The 14,667-nt window shown below is 44.7% G+C and overlaps 1 protein-coding gene across 1 annotated transcript; it reads right to left on the bottom strand.

The window, feature by feature from the left end:
* Window positions 1-6,972: 6,972 nt before the first annotated feature.
* LOC119286516 (protein-tyrosine-phosphatase PTP1-like) lies at window positions 6,973-13,336 on the bottom strand. Its single transcript, XM_037565894.1, has 9 exons — window positions 12,747-13,336; window positions 11,077-11,170; window positions 10,899-10,981; window positions 10,689-10,823; window positions 9,087-9,209; window positions 8,286-8,428; window positions 8,060-8,201; window positions 7,618-7,702; window positions 6,973-7,483 (listed from the first exon to the last, which is right to left on the bottom strand). The coding sequence occupies exons 1-8, from the start codon at window positions 13,329-13,331 to the stop codon at window positions 7,631-7,633; spliced, it is 1,377 nt and encodes a 458-aa protein (XP_037421791.1). The 5' UTR covers window positions 13,332-13,336; the 3' UTR covers window positions 6,973-7,483; window positions 7,618-7,630.
* Between the last annotated feature and the right edge of the window lie 1,331 nt (window positions 13,337-14,667).

Raw genomic sequence — 14,667 nt, 5'->3', positions numbered from 1 at the left:
GTGCGGACCCTACGGGTTCGAGAACAATGTAGACATGACTGAGACACGTCTCCGGTCAATAACCAATAGCCCTGGATGCTCATATTGGCTCCCACATATTCTACGAAGATCTTTATCGGTCAAACCGTATAACAACATACGTTGTTCCCTTTGTCATTGGTATGTTACTTGCCCGAGATTCGATTGTCGGTATCTCAATACCTAGTTCAATCTCGTTACCGGCAAGTCTCTTTACTTGTTCAGTAATACATCATCTCGCAACTAACTCATTAGTTGCATTGCTTGCAAGGCTTAGGTGATGTGCATTACCGAGAGGGCCCAGAGATACCTCTCCGACAATCGGAGTGACAAATCCTAATCTCGAAATACGCCAACCCAACATATACCTTTGGAGACACCTGTATAGCTCCTTTATAATCACCCAGTTACATTGTGACATTTGGTAGCACACAAAGTGTTCCTCCAGCAAACGGGAGTTGCATAATCTCATAGTCATAGGAACATGTATAAGTCATGAAGAAAGCAATAGCAACATACTAAATGATTGGGTGCTAAGCTAATTGAATGGTTCATGTCAATCACATCATTCTTCTAATGATGTGATCCCGTTAATCAAATAACAACTCTTGTGTTCATGGTTAGGAAACATAACCATCTTCGATTAACGAGCTAGTCAAGTAGAGGCATACTAGTGACACCCTGTTTGTCTATATATTCACACATGTATTATGTTTCTGGTTAATACAATTCTAGCATGAATAATAAACATTTATCATGATATAAGGAAATAAATAATAACTTTATTATTGCCTCTAGGGCATATTTCCTTCACCCACCACCACAGCCACTGTGCTTGGCCGTAGCCAAACCCCGCTCGCATTGCCCCGTGCCGCTGCCTAGGCTCCGCCACTTCCCACGCTACTGCTGCCATCGCTCGCGCCTGCCGCGCTGCACGCGTGCCGTCCAGCGCGCCCGACGGCCGCTGGCCCGCCGCGCCTTGCCCGGCCATGCCCCGCGTCGCCCGCCTCGGCTGCTTGCCGCCCCGCCGCCTAGTCTCCTCCCCGTCGCGCCTGCTTCGGCCGGCCGAGGCCGCCGGCCACGCCGCCTGGCCGTACCGCGCCGGCGCCCCCGCATCCAGAACGGCCGCGGCCGTCGCCCGGGTCTACCCCGGCGGGCAACCCTCGCCCGTTCGGGCTACGCCCGTTAGGTCCCTGTGAGCAAATGACAAGTGGGCCCAGCCCCAGAACGAAAATAGATTGAAAAAGGAATTTAAAAATAATAATAATTAATTAATTAAACTAATTAATCCTGTCTAATTAATCTAATTAACTAGTTAAGTTAATTAAACCCTAATTAGACTAAACAGTCAATGACGAACGGGACCCACCTGTCAGGTTGACCAGGTCAACTGCTGATGTCATGCTGACGTCATGATGACGTCAGCAAACACTATTCTGGATAATGTTGGATTTAAATAAGTAAATAAATTCAGTAAATCAGTTAAACTTTAGAAAATCATATAAAATAATCCGTAACTCGGATGGAAAAACTTTGTACATGAAAGTTGCTCAGAACAACGAGACGAATCTGGATACTCAGCCCGTTCGTCCGCCACGCATCCCTAGCATAGCAAACACGCAACTTTCCCCCTCCGGTTCATCTGTCCGAAAACACGAAACACCGGGGATATTTTCCCGGATGTTTCCCCCCTTCACCGGTACCACCTCTTACCGCGTTAGGGCACCCCTAGCACCGCTACTTGTCATGTCATGCATCGCTATGCATCTGTTTGCTTAATATCTATTGTTTCTTCCCCCCTCTTCTCTCGCTAGACACCGAGACCGACGCCGTTGCTACCCAGTACGACTACGGTGTTGACGACCCCTCTCTCTTGCCAAAGCAACTAGGCAAGCCCCCCCTTGATCACCAGATATCGCCTACTCTTCTCTATACTACTTGCATTAGAATAGTGTAGCATGTTACTGCTTTCTGTTAATCCTATTCTGATGCATAGCCTGTCATTGTTGCGACAACTGTTGATACCTTACCTGCAATCCTAAATGCTTAGTATAGGATTCTAGATTACCATCAGTGGCCCTACATTCTTGTCAGTCTGCCATGCTATACTATCGGGCCGTGATCACGTCGGGTGTTGATCACAGGTATATACTATACATACGTACTATATATGTTGTAACTAAAGTTGGGTCGACTCGTTGAGTACCCGCGGTTGATTCACGAATTGGAGGCTGGAAGGACATACTTTCCCAACGGCCCTCTGTGTGGATCTTTGTGGCGGAGCGACAGGGCAGGCGGAGACCACCTAGGTGAGAGGTGGGCCTGGCCCTGGTCGGCGTTCGCGTTGACTTCAAGATAACACGCTTAACGAGATCTTGGTATTTGATCTGAGTCTGGCTACTCGCCTATACGCACTAACCAACTACGCGGGAACAATTATGTGCACTCGACGTCGTGGTATCAGCCGAAGCCTTCGTGACGTCAGCGACTGAGCGGCGCGCGCCGGGTTGGACCGCGTAACGCAACTTCCTTTGTAATGGAGGTTGCTAGGTCTGCTCACCGGCCGCGTACGCAACGTGCAGGTGTGCAATGGGCGATGGGCCCAGACCCCTGCGTGCATAGGATTTAGACCGGCGTGCTGACCTCTCTGTTGTGCCTAGGTGGGGCTGCGACGTGTTGATCTTCCGAGGCCGGGCATGATCCAGGAAAGTGTGTCCGGACAAAGGGGATCGAGCGTGTTGGGAAATGTGGTGCACCCCTGCAGGGAAGTTAATCTATTCGAATAGTCGTGATCTTCGGTAACAGGACGACTTGGAGTTGTACCTTGACCTTATGACAACTAGAACCGGATACTTAATAAAATACACCCTTCCAAGTGCCAGATACAACCGGTGATCACTCTCTCACAGGGCGACGAGGGGAGGATCATCGGTTAGGTTTATGCTATGCGATGCTACTTGGTGAACTTACCATCTACTCTCTTCTTCTGCTGCAAGATGGAGGTTACCAGAAGCGTAGTCTTCGAAAGGACTAGCTATCCCCCTCTTATTCCGGCATTCTGCAGTTCAGTCCACATATGATACCCCTTTTCCATTTGATACCAATGCATACATATATAGTGTAGCTCCTTGCTTGCGAGTATTTTGGATGGGTACTCACGGTTGCTTTGCTCCCTCTTTTCCCCTTTTCTATACTCGATTGCTGCGACCAGACGATGGAGCTCATGAGCCAGACGCCACTATCGACGACGACTCCTACTATGCTGGAGGTGCCTACTACTACGTGCAGCCCGCTGACGACGACCAGGAGTAGTTTAGGAGGATCCCAGGCAGGAGGCCTGCGCCTCTTTCGATCTGAATCCCAGTTTGTGCTAGCCTTCTTAAGGCAAACTTGTTTAACTTATGTTTGTACTCAGATATTGTTGCTTCCGCTGACTCGTCTATGATCGAGCTCTTGTATTCGAGCGCTCGAGGCCCCTGGCTTGTAATATGATGCTTGTATGACTTATTTTATTTGTAGAGTTGTGTTGTGATATCTTCCCGTAAGTCCCTGATCTTGATTGTACATGTTTGCGTGTATGATTAGTGTACGATTGAATCGGGGGCGTCACAGTGAGCCTCTGCCTGACTAGCTCGTTGATCAAAGATGGCGATAGACATGAGTTGTCATTTGATAACGGGATCACATCATTAGGAGAATGATGCGATGGACAAGACCCAAACTATAAACGTAGCATATGATCGTATCAAGTTTATTGCTATCGATTTCATCATGTCAAGTATCTGTTCCTTAGACCATGAGATCATGCAACTTCCTGACATCGGAGGAATACTTAGTGTGTATCCAAACATCCCTTCGTAACTGGGTGATCGTAAAGGTTCTCTACTGGTATCTCCGAAGGTGTTTGTTGGGTTGGCACGAATCGAGACTGGGATTTGTCGCTCCGTGTGACGGAGAGATATCTCTGGGCCCTCTTGGTAATACAACATCATAAGAAGCTTGCAAGCATGTGACTAATGAGTTTGGTCACGGGATTTTGTATTACGGAATGAGTAAATAAACTTGCCAGTAACGAGATTGAACTAGGTATGGAGATACCGATGATCGAATCTCGGGCAAGTAACATATCACCGGACAAAGGGAATTGTATACGGGATTAACTGAATCCTTGACATCATGGTTCAACCGATAAAGATTTTCGTGGAATATGTAGGAATCAATATGGGCATCCAGGTCCCGCTATTGGTTATTGACCGGAGAGGAGTCTCGGACATGTCTACATGATTCTCGAACCCGTAGGGTCACACGCTTAACGTTCGGTAGCGCTAGGGTAGTATTGAGATATTAATAGTGGAAAGTCTCGGAGTCCCGGATGGGATCCGGGATATCACGGGGAGCTTCGGAATAGTCTAGAGGTAAATATTTATATATGGAAAGTTGTTATCGGAGTTCCGGAAAAAGTTTGAATTTTTTTGGTATTGTGCCAGGAAGGTTCTAGAAGGTTCCAAAGTGGGGCCACCTGCATGGGGGCCCACATGAATGTGGATAGTGGGGAAAGTCCCCACAACCTTGATCTAGGCACTTCAAGATCCTCCCTTAAAAATAATAGTATCATATCCCAAGGGGATAAGAACAGCATCCCTAAAAAGGGGATAGTGATCGGTGGGGAAGGAAAGGTGGGATTTCCTTCCTTTGTTTTGGCCAACGACCCTAGGGCCTTGGAGGGCAAGCCACCAGCCACCTCCATGCCTATGTAAAGGTGGGGAGGCATCGAGGGCAGCCATCCTTCGACCCTTGCCCGTTACCTCTCCCAACTCCTTCCACGTTTCACCGGTACGCGCTTGGCGAAGCCCTGCCAGAATTCTGCTGCCACCACCACCACCACCATACCGTCGTGTTGGTCTCGACCTCATCTACCCCCTCTCTCCCGCTTGCTGGATCAAGAAGGAGAGGATGCCGCCGAGCCACACGTGTGCTAAACTCGGAGGTGTCGTCCGTTCGGCACTTGATCGGGAGTTCGTGGACGCATCGTGATTGGATCGCAAAGACATTCAACTATATCAACCGCGTTTCTTTATACTTCCGCTTAGCGATCTATAAGGGTATGTGGATCCAATCTCTCCTCTCGTAGATGTGCATCTCCTAGATTGATCTTGGTGAACGTAGAATTTTTTTTTGTTTCCCATACAATGTTCGCCAACAATTTGTACCCCTTTCGTCATAGGAAGTACATACGATTATGTTACAGCAGTACTATATCACATCAATATTTAATCACATAACTCGCATGGCGTCAGAGCAGTAGTTGACTCGACTGAACCTGAACATAATACAACATTTTTATTTCAAGAGAAACATAATACATGCAACATTTTGAACGCGCCAAATCATGTTGTTACTCTAGGACAAATTAGTATCAAATTACGCAGAGCAAAACAAAACTGATCTCTCAAAGGTTTATTCCTTTATTCCGAGGCATGGAACCCTGTGACTTGTGAGTATTTATATCTGCAGGTAACATGCACACCATGCAACTTGTATCATGTATGGGTGATCCGGTTATCTAATTAGAGAGCACCTGTGCTAGCTTAGATATGATTAACTATATCGAGGAAGTAAACTATGTTGGGGTATCCAAAGGGGATTATTCCCATGTCCCTCCATAGTCCATAGTCTTCAGCTTTTGTTAATTGTTATGACTGACACATCTATGATGTCCATTTAGAAGGGTTTAAATGGCTAATTCTGAAATATGTGTTCCCTGGACCGCGTGACAGACACCTCATAACATGAGCCAAAGTCAAATATTACAATAATTTTCCCTTTTGCATATTAAGTGTCGGAAAAATTTCTGCTAGTACTCTAGTTTTGTTTCTTGTCAACCATTATTTAAGCTATAGCTTCTTCTTAGCCGTTGGAGCAATCGACAGTGGGTATATTTAGATTACATTTTTTGTTTCCTTGGCTTAGATCAGTACTACCTCCGTCTAGATGAATAAATCATTCGTGTAGTTTTAGGTCATAGATTTGAGGAATTAAATATATGTTATATGTCATAAAAAGTATATCACTAGATTCTTACACGGATTTAGTTTTTAAATATATATTTTTTGTCACATATAATACACGTTTAAATAGTTAAATCATTGACCTAGAACTACGCGAATGACTTATTCACCGAGACGGAGGTAGTACTCCCTCCGTAAACTAATATAAGAGTGTTTAGATCACTAAAATAGTGATCTAAACGCTCTTATATTAGTTTACAGAAGGAGTACTAACTAAATCTTCAACTTGCTCGATGACGCTTGGGCTTCGGTGACTGCCAAGTTTAAAATTGGCATGCTAGATTGGATCACCATGCAGCTTTTAGTTCTCGCATAAGCATGTTCTCATGCCTTGTTGCTCCTAGCAAAAGCCGCCTCTAGGTCTACGATGCTTCATTAAACTTCATTTGGTTAAGGCCCTACATCAGCCACCTTTTTCCTAGTTCTTGGAGAACTTGCCTACTTGCTCTGAAATTATTGTGAAAAAAATATGCAAATTTCCCAAGTTTGGAACAGATGTCCACTCGATTTTCTCAAATTTTATTCTGTTTTACGCAAGATCCCTTCAGTGAACTAGCATGAAAAAGGGGCTATTATTACACGTCTCCCCTCCGGATATGTTCTTGTTTCCTTGATGAATTCTGCGATTTTGTATCCTGAGTTCATAGATGTTTGGTCAGTGGCGCATCCGGCTTGGTTTTTCTGGTTGCAATAACCTCCGTGTGTTCATGAGCAGGCCTATTGAGATGCAGACTCCCATAGCCCGCCAGCTAGAATCCACGGGGAAGAATGTCCTCCATGTAGGCATATTATCCAGGGATACATGGCTCACTGGATAAATTGCTATCCATTTTGGTGAGTGAAAATGTATAGGCTACATGTCTTTTTTTTTCTCGGGACATACAAATATGGACCACAGATGCTCTGATTCCGGCCTTGAGTTTCAGAAGCAGCATCAAGAACTGGACAGAAACAAACAATAGGCGTATCAAGAAACAGAGATAGAATGGCTTATGCAGCTTCAATCTCCATTTCTAGATACGTCCGCGTTAAACTTTGCTAGACATCTGAGTTCATACACCTGTCATCTACTCACGCGAGCTAAGGTGGTAATGCACCAGTTGATATGTCAACCTTCTGGCCTCAGCACATAACAATTCAGCAAGAGAAGCAATATAGGTGGATGCATAGCAAGGTACGCACGTGATTCTGGATGTGACCCAGCGACTTGATCAAATTGGTGAAATCTTGAGCAGAAAAGAGGGGTGGGGAGAGCTGAAGGAGCTTCCTACTGAAACACGAATTCCAGTCTTCATGATGTACAACAATGTTGTCGGCTAAGGTTTACAAGTTGAGAAAGTGAGAAGGTGATAGATGGTCACACACGTCAGGCCGTTGCATAGGACACACACTTATCCCTACAGGGAGACAGCAAGAGATGAGAAGAAATGTGAGGTTCATGTATTACTCATGCAAATCAAGTACTATATGTTTGTAAATTCCTGTATGTATGAGAACATGTACAGTATGACATTATCGCAGTCAAGCTTACCGCCGGAAATGCTTCAGTGCTTTGAATTCCTAATCAGATCTTTCAGCTCATCTGCAATTGCATGATAGCAGAACTTGTATTGCTCCTGCAAAGCCAAAATGTTAGTTATAGAGAAGGGAGTTTGAGTTGGTTGACAAGGAATAGTTTGAGCTGGACGGTTTATCCCATATATGCATCCAATTGAGTCGAGTCCAATTGGGTTGGCCACATAGTATAGCTAGGCAAACTGGATTCTAACCGTTTCGTTCAAGCAGTCAATAAACAAAGTTCTACGACAAGTCTCAGAGCCTCTTCCACATCAGAGACGGGCCCTGTCACCGGCCATATCCTGGTCTTCGGACCTTACTCTACTGCAATCATCTTGTTGTGGATCAAGATCCATAACCTGGGAGGATCCTATAACTGATTTACAAACTGAAATAAATAAATAAAACAATCGCACCTCTGTTTGGACCATGCCAGGTCTCTGGGATCTAAACTTCCCGACAGTTTCCGCAAGATTTGTAGCAGCTTGTTCACCACGTAATATCCTCTCTACTGTATTATGGATTGTAATGTAAGCACCAGTTCTCCCAATGCCTGCACTGCAGAAATCAGAAAAGGAATGCAATATTATTTGAATGTGGGCAAGTGTGAAAAAGGAATCATGCCATTAATTTGAAACAAACCTGCAATGTGCAACAACTGGGTGCTCTTTAGAAACATAATATAATCTTTTTAGAATCTTCCGTACAGTACTGCTGTCATCTGGCACACCATGGTCAGGCCATGTGGAGTGCTGGATGTGGAGAACAGTATGCACTCTATCTGACTGCAAAATAAAGAATTATAAGTTGGGGCAGTACAAACACGAAGACAAGTAATATGGGTGAAAGAGGTACGAAGCGTACACAAAAGGGCAATGCGAGATGCATAGAAGCCATTCATGGAAGAAAATAAGTAAATGTTGCACACTACAGATGTTCAGCATTTATAGCAGTATGATAAGTATTCACCAGTGGTGTAAGCTAACATGTAGTATGTGGTGGTTGTCTTGAGACCTCACTTAACAATGCTACATCAAGTAGTGCTGAAAAATTCATTCATCACACTGCAACCAGGACACTGTGTGATAGCTTGTGATGGATCGATGCCTTGAAAGTTGAACCGAAATCTTCACTACCACTAGAGTGTAAGCATGACTGCATGAGCATCCTAAAGGAATGAAAAGGTACCCGGCAATATATCTGATGGAATATACGCGAGGGCCTTTACATCCATGTGAATTACTTCAAGCTACTTCTAATGGAAGTATTATGTACTGTTAACGAATCCTGCAGAGGTACTAAAACTTAAGTGTATGAATCGTTGATGAACAAGAGATAGCATACAATAGTATATAAAAATATGGAACAAATAGTCCTTCACTCGTACAGTATATCTTCACACTATTTAGACACAGAAGCAACATTAGTTTTACACATCTTTACCTCGTTATGTTGCACCTTCACACTGCGCAATGTTAATTCCCCATCTTGTCTGGTCTCCATGATTTTAATGTTCAATCTTCCATAGTCTCCTTGCCCCTTGCTCAGTGGAAGATACTCATCACACTGCCATTATTTCAATGTAAATAACATTTGATAGGATTTTACCAAAGGAGAAAGTTAAAATACAAACTGTGTCTATGAGATTAAGAATCCAAGAAAACCATGATGGTACCAAAGCCGGAAGTATTTTTCCAGGAGTCATGTATTAACACGTCAATGTATGAACAGAAATGTCTAAATCACGGCCTCAAAATGGTAAATGATTGGATAAAAAGGAACCAAACCTCTCACTCTCTCCATTCATCTCTCCCGCTAGGGGAATCATGGGTGCATTATACAGGAAGGAGGAAAAGACAGAGACCAAATAACCATGTTTTGGACAAAATAAAGACGAAACATGAGGGGCAGGCACCCTTTGTTTTTTCTAAGAAAAAGGAAAGAAACCCAGTTGCATTCCATGTTCTGAATTACACAGGAGACCTATATGTAACACGCTAAAAATGTAGGTACAGTGTTGCCCTATCGAATTGAGTTTCAAATACTCCCTACGACGACCTGAGATATCCATTTCGTCATCATGTTCCGAACAACTGAGTTACGCCCTCCGGCCGGATTTATTGGAGCAGACGGTCAATTCTCCAAGATCAAGGCACACAGTCATCTTAATCGCGTAGTCCTTCAATCTCCTGCTAGCATACCCCAATCAATAGCATGCATGCAGCAGTCTATTTCTCTCACCTAGCCTGCATGTGTATGCATGTCCAATCATCTCGCGGGACCAGCAATAGATTGCGAGAGAAACACGGCGCTATAAAAGCAATGGCCTGACAAATACGAGCGGCATATGGTGGTCTGCTGGCCCGCTAATCCCGGACGGAGGAAGTACATATGACAAGCTGAAAAGCGTGCATGCAACACATCCATATAGAAATGCAACAATTGTTGAGCATTTAGCGCCTTCAAATATACTAAGCAAAAAAGCCTTGTCCATAGACAGGTAACATTATAAATGCAAAAGGAAGTCCTTTTTCGATCAAAAATTGACATTTACATATAGAAGAACACAGTCCTATCCAGCTTCTCTGTTCATTTCCTATACTGATCGTGCAAGAATAGTCAGTCAGCAGCAATCAGGCATGATGTACAGTAAGCTAAGAATACTCAAAGAAGGTTGTTCTTCTCCTTTCAGGGCCGATCCGAAGAGAATCTAGTCTTTACTGAGAAATTTGGTTTCGGGGACTTTGCTGATTCCAGTCAAAGAAAAATGTTTTTTCACGAAGAGAAGCAAGCAGTGGACTGAGCAACTATCGCGTCAATTCAATAAATAGATTCTAGTGACGCTTATGCTCCATTCTATTTGAATGTTCTCATGTCCTACTAGCCGCCGTTGATAGGATTTAATAATTAATAAAAATAACTCAACACTGTAGGCAAACATGTGGAGTAAGGTTGTGCTAAAATCATGGAAGACAAGAAACTGAAAAACTGAATATTAGGCCAACTCAATGAAACATGCAAGTCACAAGTGTTTGTTATTCATACCTTCACAATGTCAAATTTAGTGAGCATGACAATTACAGGACAGCTGTTCTCAAAGACCATCTGCCAAAAATCTTCGAATGTATTGACTAGCGGACCTTGAGTAGAAATGAACTTTGTCTGATCTTTGTCATCATACTGCAGATTTTATATCCAACAATGCCAATTAGGATCAGAAAGAAAGAAAAGGGCAGGAAATATGCTATTTCTTACCTTTATAAGGCTTGCATTGATGTAATCGTTACTTGAAGTCTGATTGCCTGTTGAGGACTGCAGCTTTATCCTGGTTTCATCAACTAAATAACAAAGGTCGAGTTAAATCAAATAATTTATTCCACATGGTGGAATTGCAGAATATGCATGACTGCCCCCACAAGTTAATGATGCTCACATGCCAAGACATCAGTGTAGCGGTTCCTTTCCCTATTAGCAGGACTTCGAGCCACAGTAAACTTCTGAGCCGACTGGAGCGATGTTCTTATGGCCTGAAATAATTGTGAATCAATAGTTGCATGATTTGCTTAGGAAAAAATATTCCTTAATTCTTATGACAGCAATTTCAAAATATTTCTTATATTTACAATTGAAAATATAATTAGTATAGGATCAGCTGTCCCCAGTCAATACATATATCTGAATTGTTTCTTTCAGTTGCATTGAACTGAATGTGGACGAGCTAGTGTGGTACCACGAAGTTAGAACCGAATGGGATCGTGATACAATTTCCATACCCATGTTTTTTTTTCTTACAAAAAGTTGAGTAAGATGCTAAGGGCAGATAATTCACTCGTTCATAGTTCATACAGCATTTGATACGGCGATGGGCATTTGAGAATACACATTTGATATGGTGACAGTCCCATTGAGAATGCATATCCTTTTAATCGTTATCAATATATCGATTGTCATAAAAAAGAAGAGAAAACTACGGATTAAGATTTCAGCGTATAATTGATAATCTTTAGAGATTGGACTTGGAAACAGAGAGTGAACTAATTAGGTTAGAAGTTACTAAAACAGTAGAAAATGGATCACTTGGATGTGATTAAGATTCACACAAGCAGTAGAATGGACAAAGTTGTTCCAAACATCATCAGGTGGCTTAAAGTGTCACGTAAAATATCCTAAGGCAACCAGCACAGCATTACAGATGACAGAACATCATCAGGGAGCTTAAAGTTTCACATAAGATATCCGAAAGCAACCAGCACAGCACTAGAGATGACAGGTAAATACCATATTAGAAATTAGAAATTAGAAAAGAACACCAACTTTAGCAATACTACCTTTTCCTGGTGGCCTAGACGAGCAAAAAATGTGAGCAATTTTCCTCAAAGAGAATACTCGGCTACTTCGCTGTGTGAGGTTAAGTCCATCTCAGGTAAGCGCGTGAAAACAAATACTACCTCTGTTCACTTTTATAAGACGTTTTAGACATTCGGACACTGTCCAAAACAGGACAAAGCAAGCTGTCTGAAACGTCTTATAAAAACAAACGGAGGGAGTACATACTAAGGCCAATGGTAGGATTGGTCCAAGGAAGAGACAATGCCATGAGAGGAGATTGTAGTTTTATTTCCTGAGTGCTGCTGTTCACGCAGTATTCTGGAGCTAGCAGCATAACTCCTCAAGAGTATAATTTTGGCAACCCAAAATGGACTTGAATCTCAGTAGCCCAGAGAATCCACATGTTAAAATGTAGCTTTAGAAATAATCTCTATTTTACCCTAATCATAACCAGCACGATTTTATCTGGCTGTACAGCTATCGCCCAACATGACGCTTCACTTGGAAGCAACAATGTGAAGATCACACGGCACTAAGGGTAACCACTACACATAAAACCACCTCCTCCATCATTCACAACTCACTTGTATGATTGCAAAACTAAAAAGATTCTAGCTAAGGCCACTCTTCTTAATTTTGCAAAAAGAAAAGGAAACAAGGGGAAAAAGATGGTCTGTCTTGATTTCGCAAAGCAAAGAAAATGTTGGTGATATTAACTTGGCCATGCCTCGCCGGACTTGCACAAATAGGGGGTGACCAGGAAAGATTTCCTACCGGAAGGCCTCTAAAGTCGTCGAATATTGCGGCCGGCTTCTTGAGCTTTTTGTCGAGCACCTTGAGCGCCGTCTTGCAGTGCTTCACCTGACCCGGCATCAGGACCCAGGCCGGCGGATCCGCGTTGGGGTCGAGCGGGTCAAACCCTCCCTGCGGCCCTGTAAGCCCAGGCGAAGAGCGGCGCGGGGCGGAGGAGGCCGGCGAGCCGCCTCTCCCGCCGCCGCGCAGCGGCGAGTTCCCCGTGGCTCCGGCGGCGGGGTCAGTCTTCCGACGGCGCTTAGAGCTAGGAGCGGGCGGAGGGGAGGGGGGAGCCGTCGGGGTCGCCGTGGTGGAGCGCGTGACCGGGTATAAATAAAGTGCGACGGTTTCCGCCCTGGCCGGTGGTTGGATTGGGGTTTTTTGAGAAGACTTGACTTGGGGAGGAGAGAATGCTGATGCCGCCACGGTGCAAGTGGGGTCTGGTTGTTCGGGGAAAGGGAGGGGGAGGGTGGGAATGGCGGACGCGGCGATGCGGGCCGCCGGCGGAGTGGGGTTTCGCAGGGAAGAAGATGGCGAGACGGATTTTGAAATGCTGATGAAATCCATTAGTTTAGCGCCCGTGCTTTACCAGGGATCAAACTGCTTTTTTTTTTTTTTTGAGAAACACCAGGGATCAAACTGCTCGTCACGGTGGGTTAGAGCATCTCCAGCATACCTAGCCAAACGGCCCGGCCCGGCCCATTGTAATCGTGTTTGGCCTGGCACGGCCCGCCAGGGCATGATTACTATACGGGCCGTGTTGTGCCAGCCCGTGTGTTGCGCCCCTAGGCCCAGGCATGGCCCAGTTAGTAAACGGGCCGGCACGTTGGCCCGTTTAGCACGGTGAGCCGTATATTTTCAGCCTCTTATTTAACGCACGAAGCGTTTTTAGCCTATTTTTACATGTTGGGTCATATATAGATGTATAAAAAAATAAAAATATAATATAATCGGGCGGTGCCGTGCCGGCCCGCGTGCCCAGCCTCCAGGCCCAAGCATGGCCCAGGGCGTGCCGTGTGCCGGGCCCGGCCCGTTTAGCCCGTGTCGTGCCTGGCCCAAGACGGGCCGTGCCGGCGTACTCACGGGCCGGCCCGAAAAAAACGACCCATTTGGCCAGCTATAATCTTCAGCGGTTCCGACCCCAAGGCTTGAAATAGCGCCCCTTAGGGTCAACCGGCGGTAAATTCGAGGTGGGGGGCTCAGGTTCCCAGCGGACCCCCCAATTCTCCAGCCATCGATTTTGGTCCAAATTCGATGCAAATTAGGCCTAAATTGAGTTTAAATTTGGCCTACTTTGACACAAATTGAATAAAAATTAATTTTTATCATACAGTTCATCACACAAATCAATACAAAACAAATAGTTCAATGAAGCAAACTCATAATTCAAACACAAATTAAAATTCATAGTTCATCACATGTCGAACTAGGCGTTGCCCTTGAGCCCACATAGGTGCTCCACCAGAACGTCTTGCGGTTCTTGATGCACATGTGGGTCTCAGATCTCCTGACGCATATTGAGGAAGGCAGCCCATGATGTCGGTAGCTGGTGATCAACTTGGGCAAAAGGATCCTGCCTGTAATATGGTTCAGTGTCGAACACTGGCTCTTCTCGCTCGCTCTCAATGATCATGTTGTGCAAGATGACACAGTAAGTCATGACTTCACACATTTGATCTTTCGACCAGGTCAGAGCGGGGTACCGGACAACAGCAAATCGAGATTGGAGCACATCAAATGTCTGCTCGACATTCTTCCTGCAAGCCTCCTGACACTTGGCAAAGTAGGAGTTCTTGCCTCCTGGCACAGGGTTTGAGATAGTCTTCACAAATGTGGACCATCTCAGGGTAGATGCCATCTGCTAGGCAGTATCCCTTGTTGTAGTGGCGCCCATTGGCCTCGA

Source organism: Triticum dicoccoides, chromosome 4A (genome assembly GCF_002162155.2).
Source record: "Triticum dicoccoides isolate Atlit2015 ecotype Zavitan chromosome 4A, WEW_v2.0, whole genome shotgun sequence".
NCBI lineage: Eukaryota > Viridiplantae > Streptophyta > Magnoliopsida > Poales > Poaceae > Triticum > Triticum dicoccoides.
This window is presented reverse-complemented; position numbering and strand designations above follow the sequence as displayed.